Source organism: Natator depressus, chromosome 11, assembly GCF_965152275.1.
Source record: "Natator depressus isolate rNatDep1 chromosome 11, rNatDep2.hap1, whole genome shotgun sequence".
Lineage (NCBI taxonomy): Eukaryota > Metazoa > Chordata > Testudines > Cheloniidae > Natator > Natator depressus.
The window spans coordinates 21,852,900-21,876,670 of record NC_134244.1 but is presented as its reverse complement, the minus strand read 5'-3'; the positions used below and the strand labels follow the sequence as shown (position 1 = coordinate 21,876,670).

At 38.9% G+C, this 23,771-nt stretch overlaps 1 protein-coding gene across 1 annotated transcript in view; it reads left to right on the top strand.

Annotated features, from left to right (window-relative positions):
• LRP1B (LDL receptor related protein 1B) overlaps window positions 1-23,771 on the top strand; it is a 1,292,938-nt gene that overhangs the window by 390,583 nt on the left and 878,584 nt on the right. Inside the window, exon 3 of the mRNA XM_074967293.1 lies at window positions 15,189-15,326. Coding sequence (XP_074823394.1) covers window positions 15,189-15,326 — 138 coding nt within the window. The remainder of the gene's footprint in view (window positions 1-15,188; window positions 15,327-23,771) is intronic.

Here is a 23,771-nt window from a genome sequence, read left to right as displayed (position 1 = left end):
CTTTGGGACAAGGACAGTGTCTTTTAACTTGTTTAGTGTGCTAGTTAACGCCTATGTATAATGACAGTATGGTGTACAAATTAAGATGTACATACATATAAACAATGTTTGTTCTAGAAGATTCCAACCAATCAAGATGGTCAACTTTCAGTTAGCTCACTTTTTCCCCATAGGTGGCATTAACATAGCAAAGGGAATGATCAAGACATTTATGTAGGCTTGTTGACAGGTTGCATCATAATGCAATCAGAAAGGTAGGCTGCCACCTACATCAAAGCATTCTTGTTGGTGTACTGACAATATTTGCCCATAGTAAATAGATAATCAATGGACATTATTTGACCAGTTAACTGATTGGCTTGCCAAGCTTAATCCTATCATATATCTTATTTATTCAAATACATTGGACCAGAATCTGAACACCACACCTGAACCCCTTCAAACTGTGAACAAGTTCAGGTCAAAATATGAACTTTGTGGCTCAGACCCATCTTTGAAATAGACTTCAGTCTCAATATAACTGGTGTAAAAATGAATTCAACAGATTTTGGCATCAACTCAACAGATGTTTATGCATGTGAGTTTTTTATATGCTTGAGTGGTTACTGATGGAGCCTTATAAAGATGTTTATCAGGATACCTAGTGTTTCTCAGATATGATCCAGGAAAACCTCCAATATGGGTTTTATCATGCCATTTTTAAAATAGGACCCTCAATTCACTTTAACAGGAAACACAGCATAAAAATGATGACACTGTGTGGCCCAAGTTTGTTGCCTTATGGGTGTTCTGAATTCACTTTTATATGAAGATCAAACTGCTGTATTTGTAATGCCTTAACAGGCCCAGTCCATTGCTAAGGCTCAGTTAGTCTGTCATCATCAATGTTATTCTTGGCAATTATTTTATTACATTATAAAATTAGATGCATCCCAGTATATTAACACTCAATGCCTTGTAGTTCCCATTGTCTATTAGCTTCATTTGTTCTATGAAGAACATTTTTTCCGCTGTCATTTACATACTTTGGATGCATAAATATCTAGAACGTAAGTCCTGAAATGTTACAGTACTGTTGATATTAAGCACTTTAATTGTATAAGTATTTAACACTTCCTTTGTTCACCTCATTATCATTTTTCTCAAGCTGAGACACTTATTAACAGCCCATTATGTAATGTGCATAAACATCAAGTGATTACAACAATAGACACACAGCAGCCTAGGAATGTGACACTAATTAAGTTTAAAAAAAAAAACCCTTCACATTACAAATAGGTTCTTTATAACTAATGAAGAATGACCATCTACATGACACAACATTGATTTCTTACTTCAACAGTCATAAAACAGTGTTTTTAGTGTGTTGTATTAAATCACCAGAATATTCATTAACAAAGCTGTTATGTCTGTCTCTCAGAACACAAAGCATGTTAACTATTTTAGCTTTCTGCAAATAGAGGGAGTTTCCCTCCCCCCCTTTATGATCATCACGGATAAATACTCATAATTTTGCCCTCTAAAAATGACTGGATGACATGCCTTTAAAAAACTCCCTCTTGTATGATTAGTAGATGATGTACATAAGTTGAATAGTTACCTGGCCTTCTAATACGTTTTTGTTTGTGCCTGAACTTAGTGTAACTAAATCTTAGCCTTCCTCATTTTTAGTGACAAAGATGAGGAACTGGAATTCTACTTCTTTTGACTATAAGGGTAAGTTTTGGCACACAGGTTGAAGCTGAGGTCATTGGGCAATTGTATAAAATTACTAAAGTTAATTGAACCATAAGGATATTATACATTTTCTAGTTAATTGTGATAAAAAAATAGTAATGGCCACTTATGTGGGGGGTTTTGTTTGTTTGTTTTAATCAAGTCACTCAGTTTTGTAAGATATATTCCTAAAATCGGAGCAAGACTTATATTAGCATTCAAAACGGGAACTTCAAATAAAATCTATCGCATCCAACTGCAACCTCCTGTGGCTTCTAAATTATGTCTTTCTTCCAAAATACTAAACTATTTTCTCCAAGACTATGGATTTCTTATTAGCAGCATTCACCACTGTAGCGTGGGTTTTCACTTGTTCCTTATAAGACAGGTTTCAGTGTAACAGCCGTGTTAGTCTATATTTGCAAAAAGAAAAGGAGTACTTGTGGCACCTTAGAGACTCAATAAATTGTTTAATCTCTAAGGTGCCACAAGTACTCCTTTTCTTTTTTATAAGATAATGGCATTTCCTTCTAGCCCATATAACTTCACTAGGTAATGATGTTGCTTTTTTTTTTTTTTTTTTGGCAGATTCAGATGAAAAATTCAAGGATGACATTTAGAAACTAATGACACTCAAGATATGTCAGATCTTGAAAATCTTTACTTCAAGATTTGTTAGGAAGATAGAAAATAGCGTTAATAAGGGCAAATGCAAAACTGAATGTATGTATATGTAATTATGTCAGAGGTCCCCAAACTGTGGAAACATTTGGGGAGGGTGTGGCTAGGGCCCAGGACAGTCCCCATTGGGGGCAGGGAGGGAGCGACACCCAGCTCCACTCATGGCCCTGGCCCCAGCTTCCATCTCCGAATCCAGGGCCCTAGCTTCCGCCCAAGACCCCGCCCCCGGCTCCAGCTGTGGCCCCAGCCTTGGCCCCCTTACCCCTGTCTGTGCCTTCCCTTCCCTCCTTCCCCCCTCCTCCCGAGCTGCGACCATGCTCTCAGCCCTGGCTCCCTGGAGTTGGGGGGCAGCGGACAGGGGTAAGGATGGGGCATGAGGTAAAAAGTTTGGAGACCACTGATTTAGGTACATATAGCTCTCTTTGTAGGATACCTTTTTCCAGTACCCACATTTACATACAACTCCAGAATTTTATGCAAAATTGAGTGAGAAAGAATGCTTCACTAGATGCACCTAATATCAGTCCCACATATACATGTGGCAAGGGTAAAAGGGAACACAGATTTTATCTCAGCTAGGGAGAATATAGCATCAAGTTTGACCATAGAATCATAGACACATTGAACTAGAAGGGACCTTGATAGGTCATCTAGTCCAGTTCCCTGCACTGAGGCGGGGCTAAGTCTTTTCTGAACCATCCCTGACAGGTGTTTGCTGAACCTTTTCCTAAACACCTCCAATGACGGAGATTCCACAGCCTCCCTAGGTAATTTGTTCCAGTGCTTAAATACCCTGAGAGTTAGGAAGTTTTTCCTAATGTCTAATCTGAAGTTTGCTTGCTGCAGTTTAAGACCATTACTTTCAAAGACCATGTACAGAAAGAGAATGAAGTCTAATGAAGAAGGAGGATACCCTCCTTGCGGTAGGATGATGCACAAAGCTCAGAGAGAGGATATTTTTACAATATATTTGTCAGAGAAGTTGCTTTACTGCACACGATGAACTCAGTAACGGGTGGAGTTCTAAAGGTTCAGAGACCTTGTTTAAACTAACACCCAAAAATTCAGATGCTTATCCAAATCTGAGCAGAGACTAGAGCAATCTGCTTCGCTTTTTCACTTCCTGTCAACATCAGTCATTAGCTTCTTCCAACTTGAGTCTCAAACTGAATAGTAAATCCTGGGGACAAAATAGGTCCTATAACGAGAAAACACCTGTCATTCTAAGTCCAATTCCATTAAAAATTGCCTTCCACAAAAACACACATACACCTTGGTCGGTCTTAGTTGCTGAGACTGGACTGTCATGCTGCAATATGGAAAGAACACCTACAATCTGTAGAAAGATTTCCTCTATGTCTTTGTTTGCCTTTTATTTGTCTGACTGTGCAATCTTTCTGGTTCCTCCACCTTTCTCTTTTGGCTACTAAATACATTAAAATATGAGATGAGCTCTATGGGATAAAAGTTTTCCCCAAAGATAAAAGCCATCAGTGCAGTTAGAGCCATTAAAGTGAACCACTCCCGCAATGCCAACCTCACCAGTATCCATTACAGTAGAAAACTTTATTCATAATGTGAAAGGATTTTTAAAACTATCGTGAACTGAAAAGTATAAACCAAGGCTACCAACAAGCTACAAGTCTGTTCATTATTTCCTCACTTTACATCAGGGAGAGTTGAGACAGTAATCTGAACCTGACCTACAGAAAGCAGTGATAAGAGAGAAAAAAATAGCCAAAGAGAAAAATGTGCCTGCTTATTTGAGAGTATCAATAGCACTCTGTATTAAAGGCTTTGAAAGACTCTTCACCCCACAAGAATTTCAACAATGGTATAATGGTGGGTTTCTCCAAGTCCCTGAGCCCTTAGTTCCTTTTATCAGGTAATGTTGACAGCACAGAAAGGCCACAGGAAATAGCAAGCAACTACAGTATATTAATGTGTACAGTACATTCATGGGATGTGTTTTGCACACTGTTAAACCTTATTATGAAGTCATTCTCATATATGTAATACTAATAATGCTAGCTCAGTTGCCACTACCATGCTGGGCTACCTTTGCAGATACTCTAATAAAGTCATTAAGAGTAGAGTGCCAACACAATGTTGTAAACCACTCTTCTCCAGTTATTTTGCATGGGTCATTTACTTTAAAGTCTGGAAGAACTTAATTATAGTTTAGCACTCTAAACAGAAGCCAGGATCAGTGGCAAATCTTTGAGTGGAATCTGGAAATTCTAAGATAGAAATGTCCCCTTTTCTAAATAAAACGCTATGAGACAAATCCAGCTCTTGGAAAGAAGTCACCCATGCATATCAGAGGGCAGAATTTGTTCCCTTTGTTGCTTGCGGAAAGAGGTTCACATCATGGCTGAGATCCTCAAATGGTATAAATCCTCATAGCTTCATTTATTTGAATATAGCTAGAGTAATTTGTATCTCCTGAAGAGGTAACCCACCATTTCTTCACTGTCTTTTACGACTTCTCAAGCTCTCGGCCTTCTGTGTGGCTTTCTTTGTTTCAATATTGCTGTCTTCATTCTGTTGCTTGTCATGGTAGGTCTCCCACCTCTCATCTTTCATGGCAATGACAAACAGTTCATATTGTAACTATATTCATTCCTCAGTTCACTTAGGTTTTCAGTGCTACCAGTTTTCTTTTTTTTTCTTTTTGGGGTCTGTGTGGTGGTGTCCTTATGAGTCAAAGATCACAACTTTCTTCTTGCCCATGGTGATGTAATACTTTGCTCTCTCTTTTCCTCTTTTTAAGGCCCTCTGTGCCCTAACGTAAGCATTAATAGTTCTGTTTCTTTCTTTATGTAGCTGAATACTTATGTAAATTGCGGTTCCACTTTTGACTTATTTTCATTATAAGCGTGTAAACTTTTGCTGTTCAATGAGTGAACCAGAGCTGGGTTGGTGGTTAACAAAATATCAGTCCTTAAAAGCGTGATAAAAGAAACACTATTATAGATAATTTTCAGAAGCATATTCCACATTTTCTGTCACTCTGACCTGGATGTTGTAACCAAGACAACATGGCTTTTTTAGGCCAAGGGCTAAGAAGGTAAATCAATATCAGATTTGTATGCTCTAAAAACTCTAAGTAAGTGTTGTCTAAGCTTGAATTTAAGCAATACGGTTTGACACTTTTACAAAATCTGAACCTTCAATCTATAGGCCTAATTCTCATTTATACTAAGGCTCAAGGGCATGTGCAGGAATTTAAATTTGACCACTTTTGGAGGGGCATGTTCTATGCCCCTGCCGAGGCCCTGGAACCGGAGGAGCTCTTGCTGATTACTGGGGGGCCCCAGGCACCTGCTTGCCCTGCCTTATGCATGTCCTTACTAAAGCTTCTTTACTCAATTCTGGTAAATTAGATTTGCACTCAGAGTAAGGTCCCTTTACATTGCCAAGCAGTGTAAAGGAGGTTTAGTGTGAATGAGAAGCAGGCTGTATTCTTCCATTAAGGAGTATTTTTGTTTAGGTTCTCAGTGTATAAATATGGGCTTAATGTAATTGTATGGATTACTCTTTCTACCTTAAACACTATGCTATTTTACCTTAATTACAGTCATTAATCAACTTCATCAGTTAATATTTCAGAGAGATCATAGGTGGTTGCTAAATGAAAACTGCTTAAGAGGATTGTTTGTTTTGTTTTAGCCAAAAAGCGAGAAATTTTTGCCAACATTATTATAATACAGTATTTGTACCAAACCGAGCATTTCTGTGGCCTAGATTCAGTCCACTACTCTGCTGGATGACGATGGTGGGGCAGGGGAGTGCATAAAAGCCTCTTCCTCTGGGCGAACAGAGCTGTATCCAAAGTCCATTAAAATCACTGAAAAGACTCCCACTGACTTCCACAAACTCTGGTTTGGATCCACAATTGGGCAGAATGACTCCACAGCAATGTAGAAGCAAGTAGGAGAGAGAGAGGTGGATCTATATATCACAAATGTATATCAAAAATGTAAATCTCAAAGTCATCCCACAATTTGGAATAACTGTTTTTCTCTGCTCAGAACTGCCCCAGAATTAAAACTGCTGAAGTGTAGTATATTCAGATTTCAAGAAAACTGAATGCAGCAATGAAGAAGTTTGTTCTCTAGCCAGTTTCTTATTTACAGGAGCAACCCCTTGATCTGTTACTGACATGGGCAATTCACAGCAAAAACATTAACAAAAAAAACAAGAGAAAAACGTACATTTAGTGAAAATCAGCGGCTGTGTTGGCTTATCTCTAAATGTAAGGATTCACATGGTGGTGTTTGTTTGCTTTTATTTCAGTAAATTTTAGAGATCATGAAATTTAATATACTTTGCACTACTGTAGTCAAGCACTTTTTGGATGATGAGCTTTAAAAGCTTTACAACTATCTTTAAATCAATCCTTCTAACACCCCAGTGAGAAAAGTCAGAGTATCCTAGGGTGGATCTTGACCTCTGGAAAGAGGCAAGGTATGTAATTTAATAAAATAATCACTATCCATGATTTAGCTGTGGATGAGGACCCTGAATTTGCTTGTATAAACAAGAGCTGGCTGGATGATGCAACCAGTCCTATCTTGGTTTAGCAGGCTCTAAATGGGGTGATTAATGCAGCATGAGTGGGGAATGTTGCAGGTGTAGCTGTGGTTTGCCTAGAATTTCAGATTTAGGGGATTTCAAAAGCAGGATTGTGAAGTGTGCTAATTCTGTTTGATACCTTAACTCTGTGTGCTTGTATGGGTGGCAAGGACTTCATTTCATTGATCCCACTCTGTCCCACTGCTTGAGGGCAGAGCTGAGAAATTGCTCTGAGGATTCTCTTATGTGGGATTCAGCCGGATTCCCTTCTGACATTGTTCATGTTAAATGTGTACATGAGATTACTGGGGAGAGAGGGGGATGATTTGTATTGAACTACCATTAATGGGAAGCTCTTTCATCTGACCTGGATCATTCAGTCTCTTTGGTGCCTATTGTCTAGCCCAATGAGAGGGATTGAACGAGAGAGAGTGCTGAGAGAGAGCCCAGATGATATCTAACAATTTAATTGTTTGCCCTTTGCCAAAGAGTTTCAGAATCTGGAAGTGTTATGGAGGCTTAAGTGCTTCTGAACTAAGATATAACATCACAGAGAGAAGTTCTTTTTTCCTCCATCTACATCTTGTTAGAAGTTAGCAAGTTTTCTCCTTGATGTGGACCTCACCAGTGTTGTTCTCTGACTTTTTCATTTCCAGACTAGGCAGTTACAAAGTGTTCTACATTGAGCGATCCTGGAAGTCTACTTGGAAGCTGCAGCTAATACAGAATATTTTAACATATGTTCTGAAAAATCTGCACTGCCTTCCAGTTTACCTCCAAACCAAAAGTTAGCAGCAAAACCAGGAATGGAATCCAAAAGATACTCAGTCTTCTGTTTTAACTACTAGATGCACTGGCAAAGTCAAATATGTCAGACTTTATTTGCAGGGCAAGGAAAATATTTCCTGTGATCCAAGAAACTCTAGATGCCAACTGGCAAAGCGAATTGGGCCATATAGGGGTGCAAGAATCCCCTGGGTTCCCCAAAAGAATGTAAGGTCTCTAATGAAAGACTGTGTCACACTGTTCATCATAGCCATTGAGAGATGTATGTATGGAAAATATGTGAACAGTTAATATCTGTACTAAACATGTTCTGTTGGTCTGTAGTTGAAAAGCAGATCACCCAAAGTTAGCATGTCTTGTGAAAATCTTCTACAAACAGTGGGAGACACTTATTTCAGTGGTGGACCTTTATGTAGTGTATGTCAGACATACATTTTAAGTCAACTTCTAATTAAGAGCTGGCAGAGACTTCAGAAGAAAATTAACATGAAGGGGTGAGTGGGCAGGAGGGAAGGAACCCTATTTTGAGGTGAACAACAAAAGTCCGTTCTGGTATATTTGAAAGTGCAGAAAAACACCCTGGCATTCTTTCAGTCTGTGAATATGAGCTGCCAGCAGGCTTGATCTTGTGAAAAAAGATCTAAACCAAACTGGATGAAAACGTTGGGGAAAGAACTTGGGTAAGCTGTCTAATAGGAGATAGGTGAATGCCTCATTAGTTTAGTCTCTAGAAAGCATGATATGATGTTTTCTTATATGAAACCATTTGTTCCCATCTCTCACACTGGTTTTTATTTGAGTTTCTGTTTTTTTCTTGAATAAATTTCCTTTTGTTATATAATTGAACTCAAGTGCTATTCATAATACAGGAATGGTGATATAACTGTGGAACACTGTCCTTTGGGAGCAGAGGATCTGGGATTTTTGTGGGTATCTAATGATCAGGGCTGGGTACCTCAGGGAGACACTCTGAAGAGTCTTAGGGGATGGGGTGCATATGCTGACAACCTGGAGGGCCGAGACAGGCTGGGGTAGCCCAGAAGAGAGTACTTGAATGGCTGACAGGCTGATTGCATTAGGGAGCTAATGTCCAGCTAGTATAGGCAGGACTCCCTCGTTCTGGAGCCTGGTTGTAACAAGAGCACTCTCAGCCCTGAGTGCCCAAAGAAGCATCATACTTCTTACCTGAGTCTGTCTCTGTCAATTAAAATTTGGAAAGGGAAAATTTAAAGACAGAATACCAGGGAGTATTTCCTGAGAGTAAGATGCCTTCAGCTGTGGAATATCCTTCAAAAGGAAGTGATAGAATATCCAATGCTTGGGACTTTTAGAACTAGACTGACTAAAGTAATAAACAAGATATTGTGGGCAGCAGTCCTCACTGGCAGGGAGATAGACTAGGTGATCTAATTTCTGACTTTTATTATTCTAGGGATTTTTGAAGATATGATCTCTCAGTGATCAGGTTTTTTTTATTAAGCACAAATTTATTTTACTGAATTGTAAAGTGATTTTATGATGTAGACAAAGGACTACCCGAGGTAGATTACAATCATGAAATTCACATGACTTTTCCCTAAAATCATAAGCTTCCATTGGCAATCTACCTCTCTAGACAATGCTGCTATTAATACAATTTAAACTTATATTTCATTGTTAATAAAATATTTTTAAAACAATGAATGAGTCTGACACGTTGAGTGTTATTTTGTGTGTCCAGGCTTTTGTTTTTTCCCCATTACTTTGTCTGTCTCTCTAGCTACACTTTCAAATTCAACATTCTGGCAAATGATTTGAACATTTCACGACCAAGATTACTATTCTTAGTTTATGCAGACTATCAAGCCAATTAATTATGATACTTAACTGGGCTAGTTGCCAATAAAGCTGAGCAAAAATTGGAAGTATTGTCCTTCATGATATTGTGGTATTTTAACATTTTTTGTCCCAAATCAGAACAAAAAGTTAAAATATTTTTATTGTGAAACAAAACATTATGAAAATTTTGAATCAGAATGGTGAAATATTTTGTTTCAGAGATAATCTCTACCTAATGTGAACCAGTTTCCTTGTGGTTTTGCTTTGTATTTCTTCCTAGGATTTTTTTGAGTTACTTTTCCCCAATACTAGAGGACTGGGACCTTTAAGATAGAAGTTATCTATTATCTACCCTAAAGGACTGGCATTTTATTTTTATTTTTGAGCGCATCGTCCTTTGGCGGTGTTTGTAGCTGTACCTTGATGTCTCTTGTTTTCTGTTCCATACCTGTCTCCTTTTGTGAGCTCTTTGCTTTTCAGCTCCCACCTCCCCTACCCTAGATCTGTCCATACCACTTTGCTTTGAGATCATCTTCAGAGAAAACAGGGGTTTCGGATTCCCTTCCCCCACAGTACCATGGCAAAATCTGCCAAGAATGGTTCACCATGAAGGGAAGGGAGAAAGAGCAAGTGAACAAATCGAGTTGGTACAGCCCTTAGTAAATCTGTGCCTCCACTCTGCTTTTCAGTTAGTAAAGCAAGCAGCAAGGACTCTGTGGGTGTAAAGAGTGACCCTAAAGCTGTTCTATATACAGCAACATCTAACCGCTCAGCAGAAATGGAGAGCACCGAGGAACAGGCCTGGACTGTAATGGATATTTGAGGCATGTCAGTTCTGAGATTGATTTTACAGACCCAGGTTTCATAGTTGCTTAAAGCCTCTCCAATTTGGGTCTCAACCTCAGTTTCTGGTATAAATTAAGTTTACAACAATTACCCGGTTTTACAATAAAAACATGCTGATGCACGAATATTACCTACATATAGCCAGACCAATCAATGTCAGAATAAGCACATTTGTATGTTAAACAGTTCTTCTAATCTATTACTTATTTGTTTTCACAAACAGTATTTTTTTTCTTTTGAAATACAGCTTCTTTATTAATATATATTTCTTGAAGCAGATTCATCTTCCTTTCAAATCCTCCCCCTTCACAATGAAATCTGATTTAGCAAGTGGGTGACTGATCCTCTAACTGATTTCAACTCAGCTAATATATTTAAAATTGCAGTATATTTGTATTCTGAGTCAGTCTTTTTACTTCAGTAACAGATAATATAGAGCCAAATCCTGAGGTCTTTAGAACAATGGGAATGGCCAGTCAAACTGAATGATAGGACCTTAGATTTCCCCAGTGATAGCATAAATGGTAATTAACACATTCAATCTTTCCTCTAACATTTAAATAAAACTATTACAAATGTAATTTATTTTTGTTCCATCTTTTAATTATTTTATTTTCCCTCCTCTACAGTAGATAACTATCAGCTATACCTTTTACAGGTGAAGATCCAGAAATCTGGAGCTTACAGGCAAATGGTGAAATACCACAATTTGTAGACTCTATGAATATGCATTATTTACTATTTATGCATATGCTTCCTTTTTATTTTAACACAAAAAGCTGTGTTTTGTACTCCTGCTTCCCCTCCCCAATGTCAGATGGTCTGATACAGTGATAGGCGGGTGATACAAATCAATAAAATAAATACATTTTCTAGACATTTAGGTACATTTTAGGCCCTTGTGCAACTGAAGCACAAATACAAATGAAATGTTTGGGTTTATGATTTTTAAAATATTTATTCACTAACAACCTGATGGAGTCTCATTATCCGAAATGTCAGCAGCCACTAAGAGGGGAGGGAAGTGAGGCACCCAAACAGTCTCAGCTGAAGTCAGAAAAAATGCCACATAACTCCATTAAAGTTACAGACCCAACTCCCTGAGAGCAGGCATCTCCAGGCCCCACCATACCCTGCTCTCCCCTCTTCTGTCCACCTTTGAAAGCCCCCTCTTTGCTATGTTCAGTGGAGTGCAAGGCACTCAGCCCCCAGTGCCCCCATTTCTGTGGTCTGCGTGGGGTTGAAACACTTTACCCACACTCTTCTAGGCCAGTCACAGACCAAAGCATTTTGTATTTGAGACCGCTGATACAAGGGTAGAGGATCCAACCCACGCTTCCTATTTAAGTATGACTTCCAATCAGGAACCAAGGAGAAAGCACACAAGTCTGGGTCTCCTGGGGAAAATGGGAGGCTTAAAACATTTGAACACAATAGCTAAGCATAAGAATGGCCAACATGGGCATGACCCAATGGTCCATCTAGCCCAATATGCTGTTTTCTGACAGTGGCCAATGCTAGATGCTTCAAAGGGAATGAACAGAATAGGGCAATTATTATCCCCTGTCATCCAGTCCCAGCTTCTGGCAATCAGAGGCTTAGGGACACCCAGAACATGGGACTGCTTCCCTGACCAGCTTGGCTAATAGCCATTGATGGACCTATACTCCATGAACCTTTCTAGTTCCTTTTTTAATCCATTTCTAGTTTTGGCCTTCACAACATCCCCTGGCAATAAGTTCCACAGGTTGACTGTGCATTGACTGTGTGAAGAAGTACATCCTTTTGTTTGTTTTAGACCTGCTGCATATTAATTTCTTCCCTGGTTCTTCTATTATGTGAAGGGGTAAACAACATTTCCTTATCCACTTTCTCCACACTATTCATGTTTTTAGAGACCTCTGTCATATCCCCTCTCAAGTCTCTTTTCCAAGATTAATAGTCCCAGTCTTTTTAATCTCATATGCAAGCTGTTGCATTCTCCGTATCATTTTTGTTGCCCTTCTCTGTACCTTTTCCAGTTCTAGTGGTGGGGTTTTTTTGTGATCGGGTGACCAGAACTGCACGCAGTATTCAAGGTGTGGGCATGCCATGGATTTTTATATTGGCATTATGATATTATCTACCCCTTTCCTAATGGTTCCTAACATTTTGTTCGCTTTTTTGCACATTGAGTGGATGTTTTCAGAGAACTGTCCACGATGATTTCAAGATCTTTCTTGAGCAGTAACAGCTAATTTAGACTCCATCATTTTGTATGTATGGGTGGTATTGTTTTCCAGTGTGCATTACTTTGCATTCATCAACACTGATTTTCATTTGCCATTTGGTTGCCTAGTCACCCCGTTTTGTGAGATCTCTTTGTAATGCTTAGTAGTCAGCTTTGGACTTAACACTAGTGCTGCTGGTGGCCTGTGTCTGTGGTTTTAAGAAGCTTTTGCACAATGAAAACGTTTACTGTCTGTTAATCTGGAATTTCAGAACTGCTACCAAAGGGGTTGACTGTGCCATACTAAGCAGCAAAGCAGAACCCCACTAATCCCAGTGGAGCACCCAACACTAGGCTACATGCCAGTACTACACACCTTTATGGGATGAATCTTAGCCTGCCCTGGAACAAACCACTGTTGCTGGTGCATAGGAGGAGGAACAGAACCTTGTTCCTGCCACCAGCCTGCTCCTTTCTTGTATCTGAGGCCTGGTCTACACTGGGTGTGGGGGGATCGATCTAAGTTATGCAATTTCAGCTATGTGAATAACATAGCTGAAGTCGACATACTTAGATCTATTTACCGCGGTGTCTTCACTGTGGTAAGGCAACGGCTGACGCTCTCCTGTCAACTCCTCCAGCCCCTGTCACCCTGGTGGAGTGCCGGAATTGATGGGAAAGCACTCGGCAGTCGATTTGTTGCATCTAGACTAGACGCAATAAAGTGACCTCCGCAGGATCGATCGCTGCCTGTTGATCTAGCGAGTAATGTAGACAAGCCCTGAGGGCTGTTCGGTGCCCCAGGGGCAGAAGGTCAGAGCACTCTCTCTGCCTCTGAGGACTACATAATCATCCTCTACAGTTCCTAATATCTTTGTATTTCCTGCATGAACCTCATCCTTGGTATCCATAGTAGGTCTTTCCATTGATTTCAATGGGCATTCAGGCCCTTTCTACTTCCATAGTTCTAGAATGCAGTTTGCATGAAAGGCTCTCTGCAAAATAATGTTGGATTGTAATCAATCATTTTTTAAAATGTTTTAGATGTACAAAAAGAGTTTGAAACATAGCACATACATATTCTTCTGTATCCTATATATATGTGTGTGTGTATATATATATATATATATTGCAACTTTAATACAGACAGAATTTAATGTTTTTTGGTGGGAGGGCAGAAATATCACCTGAACTGTGATCATGACTGCCAGGTTTTAAGTTGTAAATTGATGTTTGTTGTAACGTATTGTAAATAATGGCCAGCTCATAGCAATAGTGGTACTTGCTAGCATATCTGCATTGCTACAAGGAAAATTGCAAAATCAAAATCATTCTACATAGAGACAAATTTTTCAAAATATAATTTTGATCTGGTGGTCCGTAGCAATAACTGACATTTATTTGTTTAAGAAAAGCACATATAGGGCAACATGCTCTCCTGCTTCCTTTGCACTGTTCAGGTGGCTCCAATGGGCTAGAAAGTAGCTACATTTGGCAAGCTGAGTGGGAGGGAACTTTTAGCTGGCCTGGTACAGAGCTGCACACCTAATCCCTCTGCCAGGCCCAAAATGTGGCACTGGAGTAAGGTGCTGGGAGTGGATGAGTGATTGTATCAGAGTGCACTGCACTCTCCTTTATAGTTCCCTGAGGACAGCGGTCAGCTGATGGAGTTTGGAGTGGCCCTATCGCTAGGCGAAACTCAGCCCGGCTGTGCCCCAGCCAGAGCATCCGGGTGCTACAAACTGCCTCCTAACAGCTTCCTTTGTCCCCAACCTCGTGTGCACCCTCCTTTTCTTTGATAAACTAACAAGGCATTTTATCTTAAAGTAGCATGTATGCTTTTGGGGGCACTTTTTTTTATATCTTACTAAGTGTCTGTACAGGGCCAAGCACTGTGGCGACCTGACCAAAGCTGGGGCCTCTAGGTGTTACCGGGAATATAGTTAATTAATCATCCATCCATACCTCTATAACTGTTTTGATGGCAGAATGTAGAGTGATGGTTACCCATGGAAAGAGGATACAAATTCTGAAATGTAAACAATTGAATTTTTTTCTTGTATTTTGAGTGTCTGAGTTGTTCTTTTTTCCTTCTCAATATGGTTGGTGACATCCTGGCCCAGGGTTGTGTTAGTGATTTGTTTGGCATTGTCAGACTCATGTAATATTGAAAATAAAAATTAAAAGCTTTATTTAAAAATAATCACTGCCCCATCCTGAATGTTGGCAAATATGAATTTCAGCATCTATAATCTTTAGAGTAAGGCAAACCTTCCCTAAAACCATAAGTTGTATTATCATCATTTAATAAAATAATCCTTCTTGAGCAGTTGATTGTCTTTAATTATGCTAATCCTTATTTAAGAGAATATAATTCTACTGGTAATGCACTTAAAAGCTGCTGAGTAGACAAGTACATAAAATGCCTGTACCTAGCCTTAAAGTGGAAATATTTTGCAAATACATGATAATATACAGGGCATTCTCTGTCAGTTCATTTTTTGAGTATAAACAAAATGTATATGAATTCTTCTATGACTATTCTTTTTTTTAGGTCCTGAGGAAATAGAATTCAAGTGTCCCCTGAATCATATTACTTGCATCGGTACAAACAGATGTATTCACTTGTCCCAACTCTGCAATGGTGTATATGACTGTTCAGACGGGTATGATGAAGGTGTACATTGTCGGGGTAAGTGAATATGTTGGGGGGAAAAAATTCCACCAATTTCAGATCTTTTAAAAGGATGCACTTTTAAGTGTGAGTTCAAAGTGATTCAGTAAACTTCTTCTTTTAACCATATGTATTTAAAATAAGTATGTATGTTATTACATTTAGTGTACATTTCAAAACCAGCTTTTTTTTAAAAAAAGTTTATTTTGAAAGAACCGAAGGTAAAAATACTTACAGGCTTTCTAGCATTTTTCTTTTAAAATTACAAAGTTTGCATGAAAGAGTTGTTTGCACCAAAAGAAGTATGAACAAACTTCTTCTTCAGGGTATAGAAAATAGGTAACACTTGTTTGCCACAAATCCCCTTTCCCCTAAAACTCTGTTGTTTAACAAAGTCAAAAAACAAACAGATCTATGGAAAGAATTTGACACTTTTAATGTGTTAAGACATTAGATTTTTCCAATCAAAATAATTTTCCTTTCATATTTTGTTTTCATAAGGGTTAACGTTATTTGATTTCATCTCACTTTGGGATTATATTCAGATAATCTTACAATTCAAAGGGTGAGTTTGTCTTCATTCTATCTATAAGGAATGCATAAATAATACTCATGAGGTCTAAGCATCCCACCTCACCCCCTGCAAAAAACCTGCTCAAACAAAAGTAAACATTGTGGCTCTCCATCTGATGTAAATGAATGTAGCTGAATTGTCATAAGCCGAACTATGCAGTTTTACAGCAGCTGAGGACATGGTGCATAGGATAGATCCTCTATTAACTATATTTTCACAGTGAAAGGGATCAACTGTCAAACATAAAGTGCCTGTTTCTGTGGTCCTTATTCGGCAAAACTCACTCTGAGGTTGTTAGATGTTTTACCTGCATACTGACTTTAGGATTGGTCCTGGACAGAGTAATGAATAAATGAAATTGGTGAAAGCATCTCTGGGTCACATTGAAGCTTTCTTTGGTTACAAATAAGTACTACATAGAAAAGAGCGTTTATCAGTTAATCACAATTAAAATATATTCCTCAGTAGATGTATTTACATATTTAAACTTTTCTGGACAGAGGATTAAAAAAGCTAATTTAAATAGTGGACAATGGTTTTTGTTCATTAGGAATTTAAAACCTTAAACAAAAGGAGATTAATAGTTTGGTGGAACCTGGAGAGGAAGTGGATTAAAATGTAAGGCCTTACTTAAAGCATAAATTAACCAGGTTCTTTGTTTTCTCCAATTGTCATTTTGCAGGGCTAACCTGCGCTTAGGAATAACATAGGAATAACTGCTTTGGGGACAGGTCTTTTAATTTTCTGTTAAAATCTTTTTAAGGCTGATGTGGACTCCACCTTCTTATGTGATCACTAAATATTCTAATGTATGTGGTATCTTCCCAGTGGTAAATTTCATGTGCCGTACATTTTATAAATATGACCTGACTTAATAGCTCACTCTCATAGAGTACAGTAAAGTTTAGGAAAATGTGCTGAGTATTGACAGTTGATTTTAGCCCTAACTTGAATACACAAAACTAAATACTGTATGGTGAAGTGGTTATATACTAAAAATTGAGTAAGAATTGATAGCCAAACTTCCAAATACAAAATCCCTAAATACCTATTAAGAGTAGTCCTTCATTAATACAACTGGGAAATGGGTAACTATGCACATAAATATTGGTCTGAGTGGCAACTACCCATTTTGCACATATATAACTGATGTGAAAATATGTCCCTAAATGAAAGGGCATTTGTTGCCTCTAATAAAGTAAGAGACTGAAGAAATGAATCCAAAAATGTAAAGAAAAAAAATCTGACAACCAAATAATTTTTAAAAATGGGTCACACTTTATAACAAGGACACTGTAATCACAGTGGCACCTTATAGACTAACAGACGTATTGGAGCATAAGCTTTCATGGGTGAATACCCACTTCGTCGGTATTCACCCACGAAAGCGTTGCATCCAGCGAAGTGGGTATTCACCCATGAAAGCTTATGGTCCAAAACGTCTGTTAGTCTATAAAATTCCACAGGACTCTTTGCTGCTTTTACAGATCCAGACTAACAAGTCTACTCCTCTGATACTTGTAATCACAGTGTAGCTATATTACCTTTATAGTAAAAACTCATTGTGGTTGCATGATTTGGTACCAGTAACTACCACTAAATCATTCTCCATAAAGTACACTATATGAAATAATTACTGGACAAATAACATGGAGTTAAAATGCCTAGATTATTATAGCATATATAATAAGGAGGACACCAAAGAGTGATCATGAATCAGTCATGTAGTTAACCTTCTGCCTATATAAACTATTGTTTTTAAATACTGCATACTGTAACTGTAATTACTTAGAGTACGTCTATTTTAAAGAGTAACCAGTATCTGAAAAATATAAATTTTGTTTTAGGAAACCTAGCAGAAAATATGATTTCTTCACGGCACTGGCAAAAGAGACTTTTATCTGCATTTCATGTTAATTAATGAAATTGTTAATCTAAAAACATTTTCAGTTCATCAGGAAGGTAATGGAAAAATCTTAAATACTGCTGGTAATATCTTAAAGCTGCTGGTAATAGCTCACCTGAATTGATCACTCTCGTTATAGTGTGCATGGTAACACCCATTGTTTCATGTTCTCTGTGTATATAAAATCCCCCTACTGTATTTTCCACTGAATGCATCCGATGAAGTGGGCTGTAGCCCACGAAAGCTTATGCTCAAATAAATTTGTTAGTCTCTAAGGTACCACAAGTACTCCTGTTCTTTTTGTGGGTACAGACTAACACGGCTGCTACTCTGAAACCTGTCATTAGACTGATATGTTACTTCGGATAGCCATAACATCATGTGCGTGCATATGCATGTGTCTGTTTACATTCATATACGGGAATGTGAACATAGATGGTGAAGGGCATTCTCTAAACTGATGTGCCCTTTCAAAAGACAGGTCTTACCTCTTGGAGACTGAAAACTTCTCATAATGCACTAAGAACTAATAGAATTCAAGCATTCAATAACTAGAACTATTCAAAATTCTTTTTCTAAATTTTGCATTCTTATGTTAATTCATTATATTAACAACTCAGATGGACATATACAGGGCAGGGTGCTTTCATTAGGCAAGGAAAAATATTATCATATCTGCAGTGTGAAATGGGTAATTTATGTGAATTTTGAATAAAATGGTAGAAGGTACAATGCTGTTACAGGCACATATGCTTTTTCCCCTGGGGAGCGTAATGCATAAATTCAGATTTTTGTGGCAATAGAGAATAAAAATAGTTTTATTATATATGATTATTTTTCTGTGTTCTTCAGAGCTAAGGGGTGTATTTGGTTTGATAAAATTCATTCTTCAAGAGCTGCACCCTATGTATATTCCACATGTGGATATGCCTGTGCACCATGCACCTGAGACTAGACGGCATAAGGGGAGGTGCAGTCTGACTCCCTCTCCAGTTCCTTCTTACCACCTCATGTCCTGAGTCTGTGTTGAGCTATCCTCACATCCTCTTCATTTCTGTAAATATAACTGTATATAGTTTGCTAGTATTTTACATAGTTAGTATAGCTTAGTTTTCGCCACCCTGGGGACCCGCTCCATCCATCCTTTTGGGAGTGGGCCTATGCCCAGAAGTCCTACCCTTGCTCCTTCAACCACCAGTGCAGTTTTTACTGCCTTGGGGGGGAGATATATTTCTGCCAACGCAGTATCTGTTACTCCTTTCCACCCCGGATCCGAGAGGGACAAGAGCTCATATTGAGGAAGCACCTCAAGGAGAAAGCCATGAGATTCCAATTAGATCCAAGCCGGGGGGACCCTTCTCTACAGCAGCCGCAGTCCTCGAGCAGTGTGCCTCCGAACACGAACTCTGGAGTAGAGGCCAGATCAGGTAAAACTAAAGATCTATTATCTTAGGCTTCTCATGAGAGTAAGGGGCACTCTCTCGGACATACAAACAGATCCCACTCTGAGCCTGCTTCCAGGATAAGGGATCCCTCCCAACTCCTTGCAAGTTGGGCGCACAGGTCTCAGGTCTGCCTAAGCTTCTCAGCCATGAAGGGAAAGGGGGCAGGAGCAAGCTACACTGGTGCCGACTGTGACCTCTAGCATGTTGCAGGACCAACATCCACCAATACCAACCAATAGCTCCAGATGGGACTCTCCCTCTCTAATGGTACCAGCCCCGCCAACTGTTAAGTCTGTTGTGGTACTGGATCGGGTGGAACCAACAACCAGGACCCCTCATACTCAGGGATGAACTGAGGCATATTCTACACCAGAGAGATCTTAGTCCTCCCGGACCCACAATCTACTCTACTTTCAGGCCCAGATCTTCTGAGAGACATCTAAACCCCAGAGGAGGACACCTTCTCAAGGTGTTACTCCCCTAGTCTATCTTGAGTCAGGGCTTGCTTCCTTCCAGTGACAATGGCATTGGTCTTCTAGTCGTCTGAATCCGACAAACTATCACCTCCCTAACCCAGGGTTTTAACCTGTCCTCTGCCCAAGCAAGGTTAAACTCCAAGAGATGGCTGGTACCCAATGCAGCCATCACACACACCAACCATTCATACTTGCGTTACAAGGGTCTATGGGATCCTTATGAATGAGACTCCTGGTCCATGTGCTCTACCATAAAATCACATCATCCCTCTCCTCTTAGGCAACAGCAACTGGTGCTGCAGGTGTACACAGAGGGAAAAGACGACGAGCTGGATCCATCAGTAACAGTGGTACTGATAGGGGTATCATCTTCATCACCTGATAATGCAATTGCCCCATCTTTCACCATCCCCATCTAACTACCATGGGTTTTATGAAGAGCTATTGCAGAGGGTGGTGGCATAACTTCAGATTCCATTAGAAGAAGGTGAAGATATGCACTAAAAGCTCTTGGATATCCTGCAAGGCACACAATCAGACAGCTCGCCCAATAAATGAGGCCATTATAGAAACAACTAAAGTGCTATGGATATAATGGCAACATTTACCTGTATCCCTTAAAGTGTTGAGATATGTTATTTTGTGCCTGTGAAAGGGGCAGAATTCTTATTCACTCTCCTTACCCCCTTGTAGTAGTACAAGCATCCAGGGAGACCCACAGGAAGGAGTGATGTTATATTTTTATTTTTGTTGGTCAAATTTAAAATTTTCACTGGTTAAATTTCTGGGCAAAAGTGGGAGAAGTGGGTCTTACGGAGATGAGATGGGGGAACGTTTAGGGCAACGCCATAGGATTAGGAGGTTATCCTATGCACAGGACAATGTGGAAGAAGGTGCCAAGATGGGAGAAAGAAAAAACTGAGATATTGATGCTGGCACTGTTACTGAAACAAAAGCTGTGAAGAAAAATGTAAGACATGAGATCTGTAGGCCAAGTCACATTTGTTCAGGAGTTTGAATTTCTATCTTTGGACTTAATAGACATGGAAGTTTGGGATACACATGGGATTCTGTTCTTGCAAGAGTTTTTTTATTATTATTATTTATTTACATTGCAGTAGCACTTATTGCTAGTTATTGAACAAACCCGTAACAAGAATGTGGTTGCTGCTCCACAGAGCTTGCAGTCTAAGTAGTATATATGCATAACTTAGACATCTCTGCTTTCATTTCTCTGAATTTTGGTATGCAATGCAGCCTGTGGAAAATAAAACTGAGTACACATGAATTAAAACTTGTTAGTATCTAGGGCCGTACAACCTATAACAAATCTTAAAAGGTAGGGGGTAAAAGCTATAAGCCTGGTGCTGAGAGTTTGAAAGCTATGGAAGTTGACGAGAGAGTACTGGATGAGATGGTGAGAGGAAAAAGCTAGCTTTACTCTGTGTGAGCTTGGTCAGGCACTTGTCTTTGGGGTGTTAATGGTGACTTAAGGGCATAGTCACAAAAGGTTTGAAGAAAGTTTAGAGAAGTATCCAAAGTTGTCTTAACTGAACCTCCAGACCTTTTAAGTTTTTACTTTCTCTAGAAGTTCAGAATTCTTTGGAACACTGCTCACATGAATTCCCTTTACTTGATCAGTAAAGATGAGTTCAGTGCTAACAAGACATGTGCAAGTGTGGGCTAATTATAGATGAGGCACACGTAGCCCAAAGGAAGGTGTTGTGTATACTGTCCATCAGTCTAATATCTTTAGAAAACAAGACTGATATAATTTAAAAAGAGTATAGCATACAAAATTAGTCATCACTAACAATAACTTAGACACAGGAGCAATCACGCTTTTATCAATAGCCATTTCTTCTTCTTTGGTTTGCATTGCTAAAGTACATTTGTTAGAAAAATATCTGCGTTGCCTTATTTCATACAACTAATCTCTATTTTTATCTGTTCCTGAAAACCAGAGTACTTGAAAGTGTTCCTTTTAAAATGTAGTTTTCTGAAATATAGCACAAAGTATATAGCATGAACTCTCAAATTCTAAACTCAGACCATATCTGACTTGGGAAGTACAGTACTAAGCTGGTTTCAGATATGAGTTAGTTATACAGCAAGCCTTTTTTCCCCTTTAAGGTTATAGTACCAATTAAGTTCTGTATAAGCTCAGTGACTGGCAAGAGTTTAGCGCACTCCAAAACTCAGGGGAACTTCAAAAGAAGAGGCCACTGGAATGCTGAATGCTATTTTTTTGTCTCTTTGATTGTATTGTTCAAGGTGATTTTTCTTTGCTCTTTTTCCATTTTAAATGACATCTTTTAAGTTTTTTTTTTTAAAAGGAAGGAAGAAAACTGAAGGTGAATATCATGATAGGCTTAGTGGCCTTTTCCTCTGTGTTGGATTTCTTGTCATATGTTCTGACTTAGTAGGGAACCTATTATTCACATGGCTACAGAAGTGACTTAGGTCCTCTAATTTCTACATCTAAGCAGTTTATTTATAAAACAATATTTATATTTTCTGTCACATAAACAGTTGAAGAAAATGTAACGTGCCTACAGTGGGGAGACGGTCTGTCTCTGAATTGTAGTCAGAGTAAAACAAATATTCTACAGAAAGTAAATTGCTCTGCTTTTTCCCTTGGCCAGTCTGCAATTACAAAAAATAAAATGAATAGTTATCTTAAAGTTGACTGAAAATCCGAAAACAGCAGTAAAAGTCACTAAATATCCTTAAATCATTTCAAAGGACCTCAAAGCACAAGCTGTATTTTAGAAACAATGATCATAGAGGGCTTTCCAAAAGACAAAATAATACGAGTCACAGAAAATAATACACTGAAGGCACTAAATACACAGCGACTGGATAAACAACAAATGTAAAGTATATTATACTTTTACAGGTAGATGTGTCTTAAGTATCAGGAATCCCTCAGGAACACTATCTATCATGCAAAATTAACTTGCAATGGCAAAACAGGTTTTCTGGGTGAGCTCTTTTTCTGTTTGTATGTACAGTTTTCCAGTTTAGGTGTATGAGTATGAGAGAGATAAAATGCGCGTACACATTTACTGTAGATAGAAAAAAAAATTTAAGACTTAAGGTGCTATGTTGTATATCAGCAAAGCTATAATAGCAAACTGCATGTTGTGAGTATTATGTTATAGCGGGGCTGATGTGGAATGCTGGTAGTGATGTGTGGGTTATAATTAACAAAGAAACAAAAAAGAAATATTCAGCTTCAATAAAGTGTTTGGAACACAGTTACAGATCTTAAAGCCAGACCTACACTGGCGGGGGAAGAAGATGCATTGCTTGAGAGACAGTGGCTGGAGGTATTTTGCTTGGACAGGAGAGATGTAGGCATAATGCTTCTAGAGGTGGGGAGCACACTTTGGCTGTGTGCTTAGCCTCATCTAAAGTCCACTGAAGTCATTGGAAGTCTTTCCAATGATTTCCTTGGGCATTGGTTCAGGCCTTAGACAAGGTATATCTTATGCTCTTTCCCAGCTCTTATGTCCTGGTGGTTGCTAGTGTACAGGATGGCGAAGCCATGGCCAACCCCCCAATCCACCCAGTCAATCCACTTCTGGATTCTTGAATGTTACCAGGAATTCTCCTCACGCATTCAGGGAGTGCAAGCAGCTGGAGTGGGTAAAGGTGGCTTCCTGTTCTCTCTCTACCCAGTATACCTGAGCTTGGTCAGCAATAATTTGGCTCTTGAACTGTTATACAATCTAGCTTTTTGTACTGTATGCTTCCCTGTGTGAAGCACTGAATATTTTAAAATTGGTTTTAAATTTATTGGCTCACATTGCAACTAGTCACAACTACAAGAAAGCCACAAGTAGTACAACCCTCTGTCACCTGCAAAATGACAAACAGGGTAATACTCTGTATTATCATCAATAGGTTAAAGCCATGAGTATGTAATATAATGCATTATCTGCAAAGATGGCTCCATAAACTCAGATAATCTGGCTCACTCAGTCCCAATTCAGTTGCGATTGCAGAATTGGATGCATCATATTCTGGCTATTAACATAGCTACTTTCCATGTGGGTT